General features: G+C 47.7%; 1 protein-coding gene across 1 annotated transcript; it reads left to right on the forward strand.

Annotated features, from left to right (window-relative positions):
- The first annotated feature begins 5,243 nt into the window (after positions 1-5,243).
- Positions 5,244-12,543, forward strand: LOC137676475 (thioredoxin). The gene is made up of 5 exons (XM_068423319.1): positions 5,244-5,379; positions 9,074-9,178; positions 9,858-9,917; positions 10,699-10,764; positions 12,326-12,543. Exons 1-5 carry the CDS (start codon positions 5,356-5,358, stop codon positions 12,386-12,388), a joined length of 318 nt encoding a protein of 105 aa, XP_068279420.1. The 5' UTR covers positions 5,244-5,355; the 3' UTR covers positions 12,389-12,543.
- Positions 12,544-12,930: the final 387 nt, after the last annotated feature.

The raw sequence follows: 12,930 nt of genomic DNA on the forward strand, positions 1-12,930 counted from the left end.
TACTGTTGGGCGTTTACCCTCCTGCCCCCCAAAGGGTCTTGTTCCCGTGTTGCAGCGGGGGATGTGGGGCACAGACAGATCCAGCAGCATCTCCTAGGAAAAATGCAGGGTCCCTGAGGAAAAACACAGGGTCCTCTAGAAACAAAATGGGGTCCCCTAGGAAAAATGCAGATCTGCTTGCTCTGGCCCACCCTGCTCCCTGAGGAAGAACACAGGCTGTGAGCATGGAGGAGGTGACTGAAAATCTCAGGCTGAGTTTGAGATATTTAAGGCAATTGCACAACAAGTGTAAGTCTCTCAGCTCGAGACCTGAAGTGCCTTGACACCGAAGAGCGAAGAAGAGCATTCCCGTGTTTTGCAAACATCACGCTAGCGGTACCTTCCTTTCTGGAGACCCAGAGCATGCCATAGACCAAGGTGAGCTCCCAGAAGGTTTCTTTAAAAAGAAATGAACAGGTTCCTTCTAATACAAGGCCCAAAAGTACCAGCTTCATCAGCTCTGGGATGTTTTGAGAGCCCTTTCTCCAAAGAACTTACTGAAAATGGAGCGATAATGGCGTGGGAGGGTGGTAGCGAACAGTTTTTCTTGGCTCTCAGGAGGAAGTGCTTGGTTAACCAAATATCCCCCTTTGGTAAGGAGAGATGAACTGTGGCCAAGATCCGTGTTCTCCTTTTTTCTTTCCTCAGCTTCTTCTCTCACCTTTTAACCAGATGTGCTACACCAAGCGTTCAAAAGACTCTAGGTAATTACATCGGTAGTACATCATCTTGGGAGAGAGAAGCATGTTTGCTCTGTGACTCATGCCGGCACAACACCAAGCACACCTATCTAATTATTAAATATTTATTGCATCTTTAATAGGTCAGTTACAAAAGCAAAATCTTCCAGAAGAGCAGGCTGGAAGGAAAGGGAAAGTACAATTAAAGGCTGCTGTTTGTTGCAGTGTCAGGGCCAAGTGCAACACTCCTCATTTCCATTGCAAGGCACTGGCAAATAACCTGGCCTTCCTATGACAAAATCTGATGCAGCTGTGCCTGGAGTTGTTGCCTCTAGCAGCTTCCTCATTTCTGCAACTCTCTGCACCATTGCTTAACGCTGGACATGACTGATCATCTGTGCCATGGCTGTAGTAGTGTCTTCCCTGTAGCTGTCCCTTTTACTGCATCACACATTTGAGTGGTCGGGTGACTTAATAGTATTTTCGGGAGGCAGAAGTTTATGCTCACAGGCGCTTGGAGTGGTTAACTTGTGAGAAGTTAGCACAAGCTGCTGGATCTGGGTCCCTGCTCTCTTTTCTTTTCCTTTGCTCTTTTTCTTTTGTTCTCCCTCATTTTCAGGTTCCCTCACCTTCCATCACATGCCTATGGGGAAATGGAACATGAGGGACTACTGTGCAGCAGAGTCCGAAGCCTGCAAGGGCTGGCTTTCCGTTGGTGAACGCTTTGCATTGCTGCCCTTGGGATGTCCAGCTGCAGACCCCCAGCCCACCTCAGGTCTCACCACTTGATGATGTTTCCTCTAGCCAACAGCACACGGGCTCACAAAGCAGAAAAGACAAAAGCGAGAGCTGGAAAGATCCATGTCTCCAGAGGCCAGCAGGTTTGCTTTGCCCTCGGCTGCCAGCAGGGACATGCAGATGGAAAGCCACTGGCAGAGGCACATATGGAGCTGCAGGAGCATCACACTGGGACCACGGGCCACAGTTCCAGCTCATTCATCCAGATGGACACCATGATTTAAGCCATACCTAACTGGTCATCCTGCCAGGGATCACTGCTGCCCACCTCTCCCACCCTGTTTCCCACCTTTCCCGGCAGCTCAGAAAGAACTGAAAACGTAATTTGTTCAGCTTCCCAAACCTCCTGCAGGCCTGACCCTGAGCACTCTGAGGTTCACCACCAGCTCCGGGTGAAGCCCTTCCCCACTGCTTGGTGCATGTTCCTCTCGCCTAACAGGTGACAGAAATCAGCATAAGCAGAGTTTAGAAAAACAGATGACTTCTTCACAGGAGCTTTAAAGATGATTAGAAGAGGTCAAATTTTCACTGAATTCCCACCTGGATGTTTGTGAGGGTCGTGGTGTGCATGGGCTCTCCAAAAAATACAGACCTTTTTACTGGCCTACATCTAAGTGGTACTGATTAATTCACTTGAGGGTACCTAAATTTAGACCTGCCAACTTTCTCTCCCACAGTCTTTCCACACATCAGAGTGTAGCAATTCATCCTTATCGTGCATGGGTGGCATAAGGCTTCACCAGTGCCTCCAGAGCTTTTGCAAAAGAAACTGTCTAAGAACCGATTTTTGAAGCCTTCACTGCATTTCTACTCTGTCCTTCCTTGAGCCATGTTCTCTGACTTTAAGGAGCAAGCAAAACCACGTTCCTGAAGGGCAAACACATGTCTTTAAAAGTGCTTCCTGGTTCCCCCCTGCATTTGCCAAGAGACGTCTATTGGCTCGCCGTCTTATCAAGTGACTCCTGGGTATGACACAGCATATACCAATCTGCTGAAGGACAAAATTTGTTTAATTTCCAACTTCCCCACAGTCGACTTGCGTATTTTTAACAGCCACGTTCCCTCTCCGGCAGCTTGGGGGAGGGAAATGCGTTGCATTTATGGCCATGAGGAAGGCGGGTGGGAGTGAGGGCACATGAGAAGCAAAGGCCCCCACAGTCAAGTGACTGTGTGCGTGGGACAGCTACAGCACTGTTGAGCTACACAATGAGACACTCCATAGTTTAAAAAAAAAAAAGACAAAAATAATAAGAAAACAGGGTGTGTTTTCTGGGTGTGTGAGGTTCTTTTTCCCAGCCACAGGACCCAAATTCCTCTGTATGCTTTTAATTATGTGCTGTCATGATAGTAACTAGTACATTCTAAGAATCAAGCACAGATCACATAAATTACATTACTGCACAGTTATTTTAGGCATTCATACAGCAAACCCACAGAAACATTTTGGTCTTCAAACTGCTGTATGCCTAAGCTTGTACTTGACTGTAAGCACACCAGAAGGCAAATGGCCACAGATGGGATCTGAGGACAGGGGTCATGTAGGCACCTCTCCTCATAGTTCACAGAGGGTTTACCCATCCACGCTTGCCTATAGAAAGCAGCACTAAGGAATTTATTATCTGGGTGGGTTGTTTCCTTCCTTTGCTTGCACCAGCTTCTGTGAAAGCTGTGCGACGTTGAGCTGAGGCGTTCGGGAGCTGGGTTTTGAAGGTAGTCCGGGTTTCTCTGTCGTTTTGTCCTGCCTGGTGGCAGGTTTCAAAGCAAGGTGCCTTGGCTGATAAGGCTTTCCTGCTTTCCCTCTCCTGAGCCAGCCGCGGCAGCTGCACCTCCCGAGAGCAGCACAGGGCACATGCACCAGCTGCCTCTGTCTGCCACAGGGGCACATGGACACAAGGGCAGCAGGGACCAGCTGGAAGAAAAAGCAAAAGGCAGCAGGATCTACCAAGCCCTCGTGGCACTGCTTCTCACGCACAGACATCCTAGCTCCTCTGGTGTTGCTACCAAAGTAAAGAGGCGATGCTCATGGCATGGGACAGGCAGGGGAAGGAGCCTGGAGAGCAGCACCCGAAGTGCTTCGGGTAGGCAAAACCAGGTTTGGAAAGGGTCAGGTGGGAGGCAACCCACCGCAGTGCACACAGAAGTTGCACCCACAACCACGGAGAAGAGCAAAGGGGATGGCACCGCTGGGTCAGAGAGCCTAGAGGTTGTTGTGGTTCTGCTGCTGTAGTAAGCCACACATTTAATAACTTCCAGAATAAAACCTGACTTATTCTCAGCGCAAACATCCAACCTAAGATATCTCCAACACAAACATCATGGGGCAAACTTTGAGGCTGTGAGGGGTGTTACCAGCTTTTGCACGTCCACCACAAAGCAAAGCAACGTATCAGGGTACATCCTGTTGGGATGGGTTGGTACCTGTATCCAAGCCAAACTGTCTCTTGTTTTTTCTTTTTTTTTTTTTTTTTTTTTTTTAAAATGAAGAAGCATCTTTTTATCCAGGACCTCCACTAATTCTTCCTGTCCTCTGCTCAGTTGCACCCCAGAGCAAACCTTCCACAGGCTGGTAACCTGGCTGCTAAAGCCCGCAGAGATACTTCACTCATGACTCGCTCAGCACCAAGTATCTCAAAACCTAACATCACTTTTCCTGTGTTCCGTATAGTGGGCGCTGGAGACAGTAACCCAATACTCCAACATGAAATCCTACCAGCCCAACAGAGAGGAAGGAGGGCCGCAACAGCCCCATTTTGCACTCTCACGCTCTGGGATGGGCAGTAGTGCAGCAGCGTGCAGTAGTACAGAGGACCTCTCCAAAACACAGAGAAATAAATGAGATAAATGGAAATTTACGTTTCCATGAGAGAGTCCCCTTGGCTGGGAAAGTGAAAGGAACTGTTTCTCTGAGGGCTTTCAGGTCCTGGCTGGCTCCCTCCGAGAGAGGAACTACTAAAGACGCTCACAGCGTCTCTAGTCACCTACATCAACTGTAGCGTTCACCACCGGCCAAGCACCGCTCATGCCAGCGAGCGCTTCTGTGCTGCAGGAAGCCTGGGGCCTACGGCAAAACAGCTGCTCTGCTGCCCTACACTGGGCTTTTGGTGGGCGGGGGGAGAAAAAGAAATTTAAAAAAGAAAAGGAAAAAGCTCTCTCGTGGTTCATTCCTCCGACCTGGCCCTTTCCTGCCCTCCAGCTTCCCAACAGCCGTGCCCCCCCGCACCACGGGCAGCACCAGCCCTCCTCGGCGTGACACGCGCCAGGGCGCCGCGTCACGGCCCGGCTCCGCGGAAGGGCAGGGGGAGGAGGGAAGGCGCGCAGGCCGGGCGAGGCTCGGCGCCGCCGGAACACTTCCTGCTCATCGTTACACAGCACTTTTTCCAGGGCCGATCGGCTTCTCGCTGTCAACGCTTCTCGCCGGCAGCCGGCTGGGATGCCCGGCCCGCCCTCCCCCACGTACGCCGCCGGGCCGGGCGGGGGTCAGGCCGCCGCCGAGCCGCCGGCTCCCCGCCCCCCCAGCTCCCCCGCCGCTGCCCGGCCCGGTGCCGCGGTGATGGGCGCTGGGCGGGCGCGCGCGGGCCCCGCTCGTGCCAGCCGCCCCCCGCCCCTCCCCCCGCTCAGCCTCGCCTTCCCGCGCCCCGCAGGATCCGAGCCCAGCCCATGGGGGCGGGGAAAGGGGAGGGGGCGGCGCATGCGCGGCCCGGCGGGGCGACGGGCATATAAGGGGGGGACGGGTGGGACGTCGGTGGGATATCGCTGAGCCGGCGGAGCGGAGCGGGCAGAGCGGAGCCTGACGAGGCACTTGGCCGCCTTCTTGCCGTGTAGCCCCCGAGCCGCCGCCATGGTGAAGAGCGTGGGCAGCTTGGTGAGTCCGTTAGGCGTGTGGCGGCCGGGGCCGGCCTCATCCCACCCTCCCGGCCTGGCCCCGCAGGTGGCTCCGGCCGGCGGGCGCCCTCCTCCGCCGGGGAGCCCGCGGAGGGCAGCGTATTTCTTCCTTCTCCTTGGGCGTGCCGGGCGGCACCGGCCCCGTCCTTTGGCCGTGAGAGGGGAGGGGAGGGCGGCGAGGGAGCATCGCCTGCCTGGCGGGAGGGGAGGGAGCGGGCGGGCCTGCTGGGCCGCCGCGGGGAGAAGCTGAGGCGGGCAGGTGCCCCTCCTCGGGCCGCCGTGCAGCCCGGTGAGGCCTTGGCCCGCGGGGGCTGGCGGGTGGGAGCCCGGGGACGCCGTCTGGGTCCCGGGGCTGCCCGGGCAGGAGGAGCCTACTGCAGCGGGGAAAGGGGGAAACTGAAGGGAGGACTCGTTCAGACCGGAGGGAGGGAACAAATAACTGTACGAGCTAAGGCTGCTTCAGATAGCCGGAGTGAGAAGGGAGATGATGTAATTCCATGTTATGACAGATTATTGCTCATCTCCCTTTAGAATCTTAAGGAAATGTGTTTCATTTCTCAAGCTGATAACAGAGTACTTGGTACCCTAACTTAGGAGTCCTGGCTTTGCTTTATGTATTGCCAGTGTGAGGGGACCAGGTGGCTTTGTTAGAGATTGGCCCAAGTTCTGGTGTGCTTCTGAATAAGTCTTCATGGAAAACATGAATTCAGCTTTCTTGACTTGAAAGGAATTACTAGAGCCCATTCCTGTACTTAAATAACAGGAGGTGCTGGCATAAGAAGTATTTCCCTTGTTACGGTGCTGTCCAGCTTGTTTGGTACACTTATGCAGTACCTCATTGTTTGGATGGTTCTGTGAATGCAAACATGTCTGTGGCTTTGTAATATGGAATAGTAATAAAGCCTAGACCAGCACATGGAGAATACTCTTCTGGGGATGAAATAGTATGTGGTCTTGTGCACAGCAGCTGTCATGGTTGATAGACAACAACAGGGTATTTGTTAGCTGTAACTTATGAACCCAAATCTCCAAAAATATCCTCTGTGCAAACTTAATGAGCTCTTAATTTCAGGGAAAATCCTGTTGGGCTAGTCTTACATTTTGAACTTGAAATTTGCTTGAAGTGTCAGTTTGATCTGATTGTGAGGGGTCTGTGAGTGATGCTGTGTGGTATCCAACTTTGTCTTCTAGGCTATGCTCTGCTATAGTCAGTTCACTGTATAAATGAAAAGCGTGGCAGGCTTCCCTTGTTGAACCTCCAAGGTGTTAACATCTGACACATGAGCATTCTCATCCTTGTGACCACAACTTCAATACCTGTGAATGCAGAAAGCTCCTTAAAGTTGGGATGAACAAAATGCCTTGTCATTCAGGTCCTGGAGATGAAACAGTGTGTGAGTTCAACCTGAATTTCTCATTCTGGTTTGCATCTCTCCTGCTCCTCTGTTTATGGAGGGCCAGAAGGGGTGAACTTTTTGATTAAGATTTGAGGTTTTTGGTATAGGCTGGAACAGCTTAAAAATTGAGTCAATAAACCTGGCTTTGGAGGAAGAGTGTGCTCTAACTTAGTGAACTAGGCTTCTGCTATCCTCCCAGCTATGAGCATTGACTAATAGTCTGCTGTAGTTAAAGCATGGTTTTGCTACTTATCCGTGGAGAGCATGGACTGAACAGTTATGCTGACAGCAAGATTTTAACATTGCAACACCCAGAGTATTCAAGTACAGTGCAACTGGGATTTCTGGATTAATACTGCTATTCAGTAGAGATTTATATTCTTCTCTGATACAGAGGAAAACTCCTACCTGCGAAAGCTTCTGTGAGTGACTGTAAAGCAATGTTACATGACAGCTAGCTAGATACAGCCCCTTTCCTAATGCACCTCTTCAGAAACTGACTAGCTCCTGAAGAATGGCTACTTTCAGGGTGCTTTACTGGTCCCTCACCAGTCACTGCTACTGGACAGAAGGAGCAGTACTTCAGCTGGCTTAAGTACGTGGCCTTGAGATAGGTGATTCATGTAACTTGTAACACGGTTTGACTATGGGACATAATGCCTTTTATAGCAGAAGCTAATGGGGTATATAAACTGTTAAAAAGCTGATGTTGTCCAAGCTGTCCTCTTCACACTAGCTGCCTCTCTATTATTTGAGTCAAAGCAAATATTGAAAACTTGCAGCTTCGGATGCAGATGAGAGTTTTAGAAGTGGTGTCTGCTAGGGAGTTCAGGAAGTTGAACCTTCAGTCTGTTTATGCTAGCTTCTGTATTAAAAAAAAAAACAAACCACTAAATTATGTAGTAACCATTGGCAGTCAGCTGGTGACTGGGTTAATCCAAGTTCAAGGGTGACTTGATATGTGTTGGAAATCATGTTTACAGGTAAGGTCCACACACAGTCTGGCAGATTTGATTAAATCGGTCTTATCTATTGCTGAGAGCAGTGGACTCCATTCAGCACTGTCCATGGTCAGTAGCCTCCATTTTGAGGTATTACCTGGTGCTGGGAGTCCCTGCTGCACTAGAGGCTTTCATTAGTAGAGCCTTTTCTCTTGCTTGGACCGTGGAAATAGAGGCCTGCTACCAATGTATTTGTTGAATGCAGCATGCACTTTTCTGCTGGAGGACAATACCAGTAAAATGAGGTCTTATGTGCGCTTAGGGAGGTTGTAGTTAAATGTTTGGAAAACAAACCAACAACCAGCTAGTTAGAGGTTTCCCCCAGTATGGTGCTACCTGAAAAAAATACTGGTTAACAAAGATCTAAGATCCTCTAATAGTGTGAACAAGTGGTCTTGTGGTGGGAGGTTCCCCTTCTGCTAAGGATTATTTGGTTCTCATATGAAAGCTTGTCAGGTCACAGTTAACATGAAAGGCAATTGTGGAAGTCAATCGGACAGGTTGAGTAGCTTGTTCTGCCCCAACTGTTGTCTTCCTTCCTCCAGGGAAGTTAAGCTGTCTGGGAAAACTTTGGACTTCTCCCTAGTGCAATATTTTTTAACTTGCAAGAGTAGCACCTTTGGACCCTGCACCTCTTTCACTCTTCCATGGCACTTTTAACTGATACTAGAGACTTGCAGGGTAACACTGGATTGTAGTCAGGACCAGGTCTCCAATGGTGTGTGACCAACTGTAGGTATCATGCCTTCCCACTTTCCCCTTGTTCTGTGCAGTAGCAAACCTGAAGTGTGTGACCATATGACAAACATCTCCTGGGGCTGGGCTTCCTTTTGCAGGGTACAGTAATTATGCAGCTGGACAGAAGACTTAAGGGTAGGAAGAGGATGGTCTAACTGGCAGGTGCAGGAAGTGGAATTGGTAAAGAGCTGGTGATGTTACACGTTCAGGGGGTAATGCTAAACAGAGCAGCCAGAGTTGAGGATTGTAGGCTAGATGAATTTCTAGCTTATGTTTCCACAGTTCAGTGAGCTGGGGTGACTGAGCACTGTGGTCTTTTCTAATTGAAGAGTTGTAGGACACTGCCTGATGCTAGCACTGATGAAAGCAATTCATACTGATGCACTTACATGATGGTACAAATATGCCAGTTAAGTGTTCAAAGAGCTACCAAAATGATTAGTGTGTTAAGGCTGAGAGCAAGCTAGCTTTGGGATTAGTCAAAATAGTTTTGGAAAGGAGGGGGAAATCATTAATGTGTCCAATTCTTTTTTTATAGATTGAATTTGAGGCAGAACTGAAATCTGCTGGTGAGAAGCTTATAGTAGTTGATTTCTCTGCCACCTGGTGTGGACCATGCAAAATGATCAAGCCCTTTTTCCATGTAAGTAGCCTTTCTGTTTTCATTGGCAACTGTATTAAAGTATATACAAATGTCTTTGTGCTGCTTGATGATAAGATGGAGGAAACATCCTTTTGCCACTTATGATTGCCAGCCTTTTCTATTCACTTCTATTCACTTCTGTTTTGAGATTATAGAGTTAAACATACTGACCTTTGATACAGCTGGGAGCTCAAATGTGGTTTTACTTCTGCTGTCCTAATGCTTAGATGCATCTCAGGTGTATAGAGATCTAACAGTTGCATTGCCTCAAGAGGTGGGATATAGAGTGGAAACAACACGTATCCTTTTGTTCACAGTTACTGTAATCACTCCAGCTGTGTTTAGGTGGCAATCTTATCTACTGGCAAAGTATGAGATAAGCTGTAGCATCTTTTGGTGATCAGCTGAAGGCTGCAAGAGAAGACCTTTCATAGAGAAGGTCTTGGGAATATTTGAGTCTTCTCTGTGGGGAGTATGTTTGAACAAGTTCCAACAGACTTTCAGGTATAGATCAGAAAATAAAATTTTAGCTCTGGTCAGTAAAATAGCTGCTTTAAGGTAACAAGGCATGTTTCACTGGGGGTTAAGCAGCACCAGCCTTACAGTTTATATGAATGTGTCTTTTAAAAGAAAGCTTTCCTGGAACAGTGTAACTGCATCATTTCTTCTTTTATTCTAGAGTTTGTGTGAGAAGTATGGTAATGTGGTGTTCATCGAAATTGATGTGGATGATGCCCAGGTATGGTCCAGGGTAATGCTGAGAGAGGGCAGCTAATGAGTTCCACACAAGTGACACTGAAGAACTTTCCTTGCAGATATGGAAACGAAATGAGAGATTACTTCAACTTTGAGAAGCAGAGATAGGGGTTTAGCACTTACACTGGAAGAATGAATTTTTGGAGGACACCTAAACAGAACAAACTGCCTTGGTTATCTGCACACTCGAAGCCCTATGGCATGTTAGATAACTTGGGAACACTGACCCTCTAATTTGGGAGGGAGTGTTAATATAAGGCCTTATGCTGCTTTGATGCAGTCTTCCCTGAACTAATGGCTTGCAACTGTCTGGTGATCCATCTGGTCTTTCCATTGCTCTTGGCACTGTTTCCTCTTTTATGTCTTGAATTAAGTGCAATAAAATGTCTGCTGTATAGCAGTTCCAGCAATGTCGAATAGGTACTTGAACAATAGGTTGAAACACACGAGTTACCATAGGGCTCTTTTGTCTTAGTCATCTCTGTTTTGATGCAGAGGTCTGTTTTCTTTTTTTTTTTCAAACACAGAGTACAGGTGTTGTAAATGTGTTTTTGGTATTGTGTGAATTAAATGCTGAAGGCTTACTTCAGGGAGATGTTAACACTGCACTGTTTTTTGCTAGTGATGGACTGCCAGAAATGCTTTTGCTTCATTTTGAGCAGTAATGTCTTTGCCCTATCACCTAAAAACAAGGCAGCTAGTGGGTTGTAAGTTTAACATCCTTCAGACGTGCACAGCTGAAGATTGTTTTCTGTCTCTTCCAGGATGTTGCTACACACTGTGATGTGAAGTGCATGCCAACCTTCCAGTTCTACAAGAACGGAAAGAAGGTAGGCTCTACTCTTTTGGAACTGGAGCAGGCAAGCTAGATGCTTGAAAGAAGATTGGGAATGTTAGACTACGTAGCCTGCTTTCTCTTGATAATGTATCTGGGGCACCACTGGCATTAAGACACTCCTGAGAGTGAGCAAGTTCATTTTAGTGCCACAGCAAATGTAACATGGACCCGCAGTTAATGGATGAAGCAAACCCTATTGTTCACAGGTAGTGAACTGAGTTAGTGTTACAGGTCAGAGCTTCATGTGAGATCAGGGGGGCTGGATGTCTGGGTTAGGACTGCTAGTCTGTCTGCCTAGCACCCTGCTTTTTACTGATCTTGGGTTAGTATTTGTTCTCTGGATGCACCTCACATTCAAGCAGAGACATGACTATATGTGCCTATGGAATCCCACCCAAACAGAAGTCCTTAACATGTGGTTGAATATACATACAGCTAAAAAAACTGCTTGGATGCTCTTACATAGAGGCTGGGTAATCCATGAAGTGGAGGTCCTCTCCCCATCAGAGGACTGAACAGCCCTCTTGTGCCTGCTCTGCCAAGAGGTGGATGAGATGGGATGCAGACCATGCTCTAACAGCATGGTGGGCTGCCTGTGCAGGGTAGTTGTGAATGACTATCTGCCTGAACTAAAGAATTGTTAAGCTAAATGTGTTATCTCGGGCTTTTAGTTTGCCAAGCAAGCTGAAGGTAGGCTTTTCTAAAGTAAAACAGTGCCTGGATGGAAGTTTCATGGCTGAAGGCAATGGAATTGTGCCTGAAAAGTGTGTGTCAGATGTTGGGTGACCTTCAGTTAAAAGCAATATTGGGGCAAATCATGACTAATAATGAACCTTTGACAGTTTTCTCAGGGTAAACTTCCATGGCTTCATAATGCAATTGGAAGAACTGTGATTATGATGTGACAGTGTGTGAAGGTGATAGGCTGAACCCTGTTGTGTGGCTTTTTATTTGGGGTGACTGCATCAGTTCTCTGGACACGAGTATCAAGCAAGCAATTTCATGGCCTGTAGTGTAGTCTGCTCTGTACATTGCATCCCTGTAGGTACTGGAAGACAGAGCTACTCTTTTTGAGACGTAAATGTTGCCTTTGTCTTTCTGCTGTGTAAGTTGCAACAATGACAATTCTCACAGGGGAAGCCAGGCTCGGGGACAGGTCATTTGGAGTAATCCTTCCAGAATTTGATTGGTAAGGGTCCTGAGCAACCCAGGGTAACTCTGAGCTACCTCTGCTGTGCAGTGACCTCCAGAGTCTCTTCAAGCCTGTATTTAAGTGTTACACAGCATTGGTTCAGGATCAGTTGTCTTTTCCCTTGTTTTATGTGTAGAAGGCTCCAGCAATGGTTGTCTGGAAGTGATTCTTGATAGATTCTTGTCCCAATTTTTGCGTGAGTTGACTAGAAGATGAATAGATGAACATCTGCAGAATATTCTCTGGTTTGGGTGTGAATGTAGTCGTAGCAGAGTTCAATAGATGTGTATATGTCTGGATGCTATGCAACTGTTATGAACTATTGAATGCAACAGTTCTAAAAATCAATCTCTCTTTACAGGTGCAGGAGTTCTCTGGGGCCAATAAAGAGAAGCTGGAAGAGACCATTAAAAGTCTAGTCTAATCTCCAGCCATGGAGACACTGAAGCATGACTGCTTCGGCTAAATTATAGCCTGTAACTTTTCTACTTAAAAAAAATTCTAAACCTGGCTAGGTTAAGTGGTAGAAACTATCCTTTTAGTCTATGTAAATGACTACAATAAAGTATAAGTTCTTCACTTTTGGATATTGCCCCGTGTTTGAATTAAAGTGTGAGGAATTCTGTAATGTCATCAAGGTGTCAGTTTTTGCTCTGTTAAAGTAGTATTGTCTGGTTTCAAAGACTTGTCAAATGCAACCTGATCTATTACTGGGTTATTGGTCAAGGTGGAAGATTGTGTTGCATGTGATTAGCAATGATGCTTTAGAAGTCTGCTGCCACCTTACTCAAGTGGTAGTCACCAGGCTGTAATCTGAAGAGTGGCAGTCTGGCTTGCAGCTACAGAAAGGGGAGTTAAGGAGTTGTAGACAAGAGGGTGGTCACTGGGTGGGGTAGGTTCTTTCTTTTATTACCTCTTTTTAGCTAAAGATTCTTATAAAAACTGTCAAGCTTCATTTTAGACTTC

Source organism: Nyctibius grandis, chromosome Z (genome assembly GCF_013368605.1).
Source record: "Nyctibius grandis isolate bNycGra1 chromosome Z, bNycGra1.pri, whole genome shotgun sequence".
Taxonomy (NCBI): Eukaryota; Metazoa; Chordata; class Aves; order Nyctibiiformes; family Nyctibiidae; genus Nyctibius; species Nyctibius grandis.

Bases quoted from the DNA above. Each gene is read 5' to 3' on its own strand.
- LOC137676475 (XM_068423319.1), top strand. From the start codon at position 5,356: ATGGTGAAGAGCGTGGGCAGCTTG. The intron at 9,918-10,698 runs GTATGGTCCAGG...TGTCTCTTCCAG, and splicing joins TTGATGTGGATGATGCCCAG to GATGTTGCTACACACTGTGA. The intron at 10,765-12,325 runs GTAGGCTCTACT...CTCTCTTTACAG, and splicing joins TCTACAAGAACGGAAAGAAG to GTGCAGGAGTTCTCTGGGGC.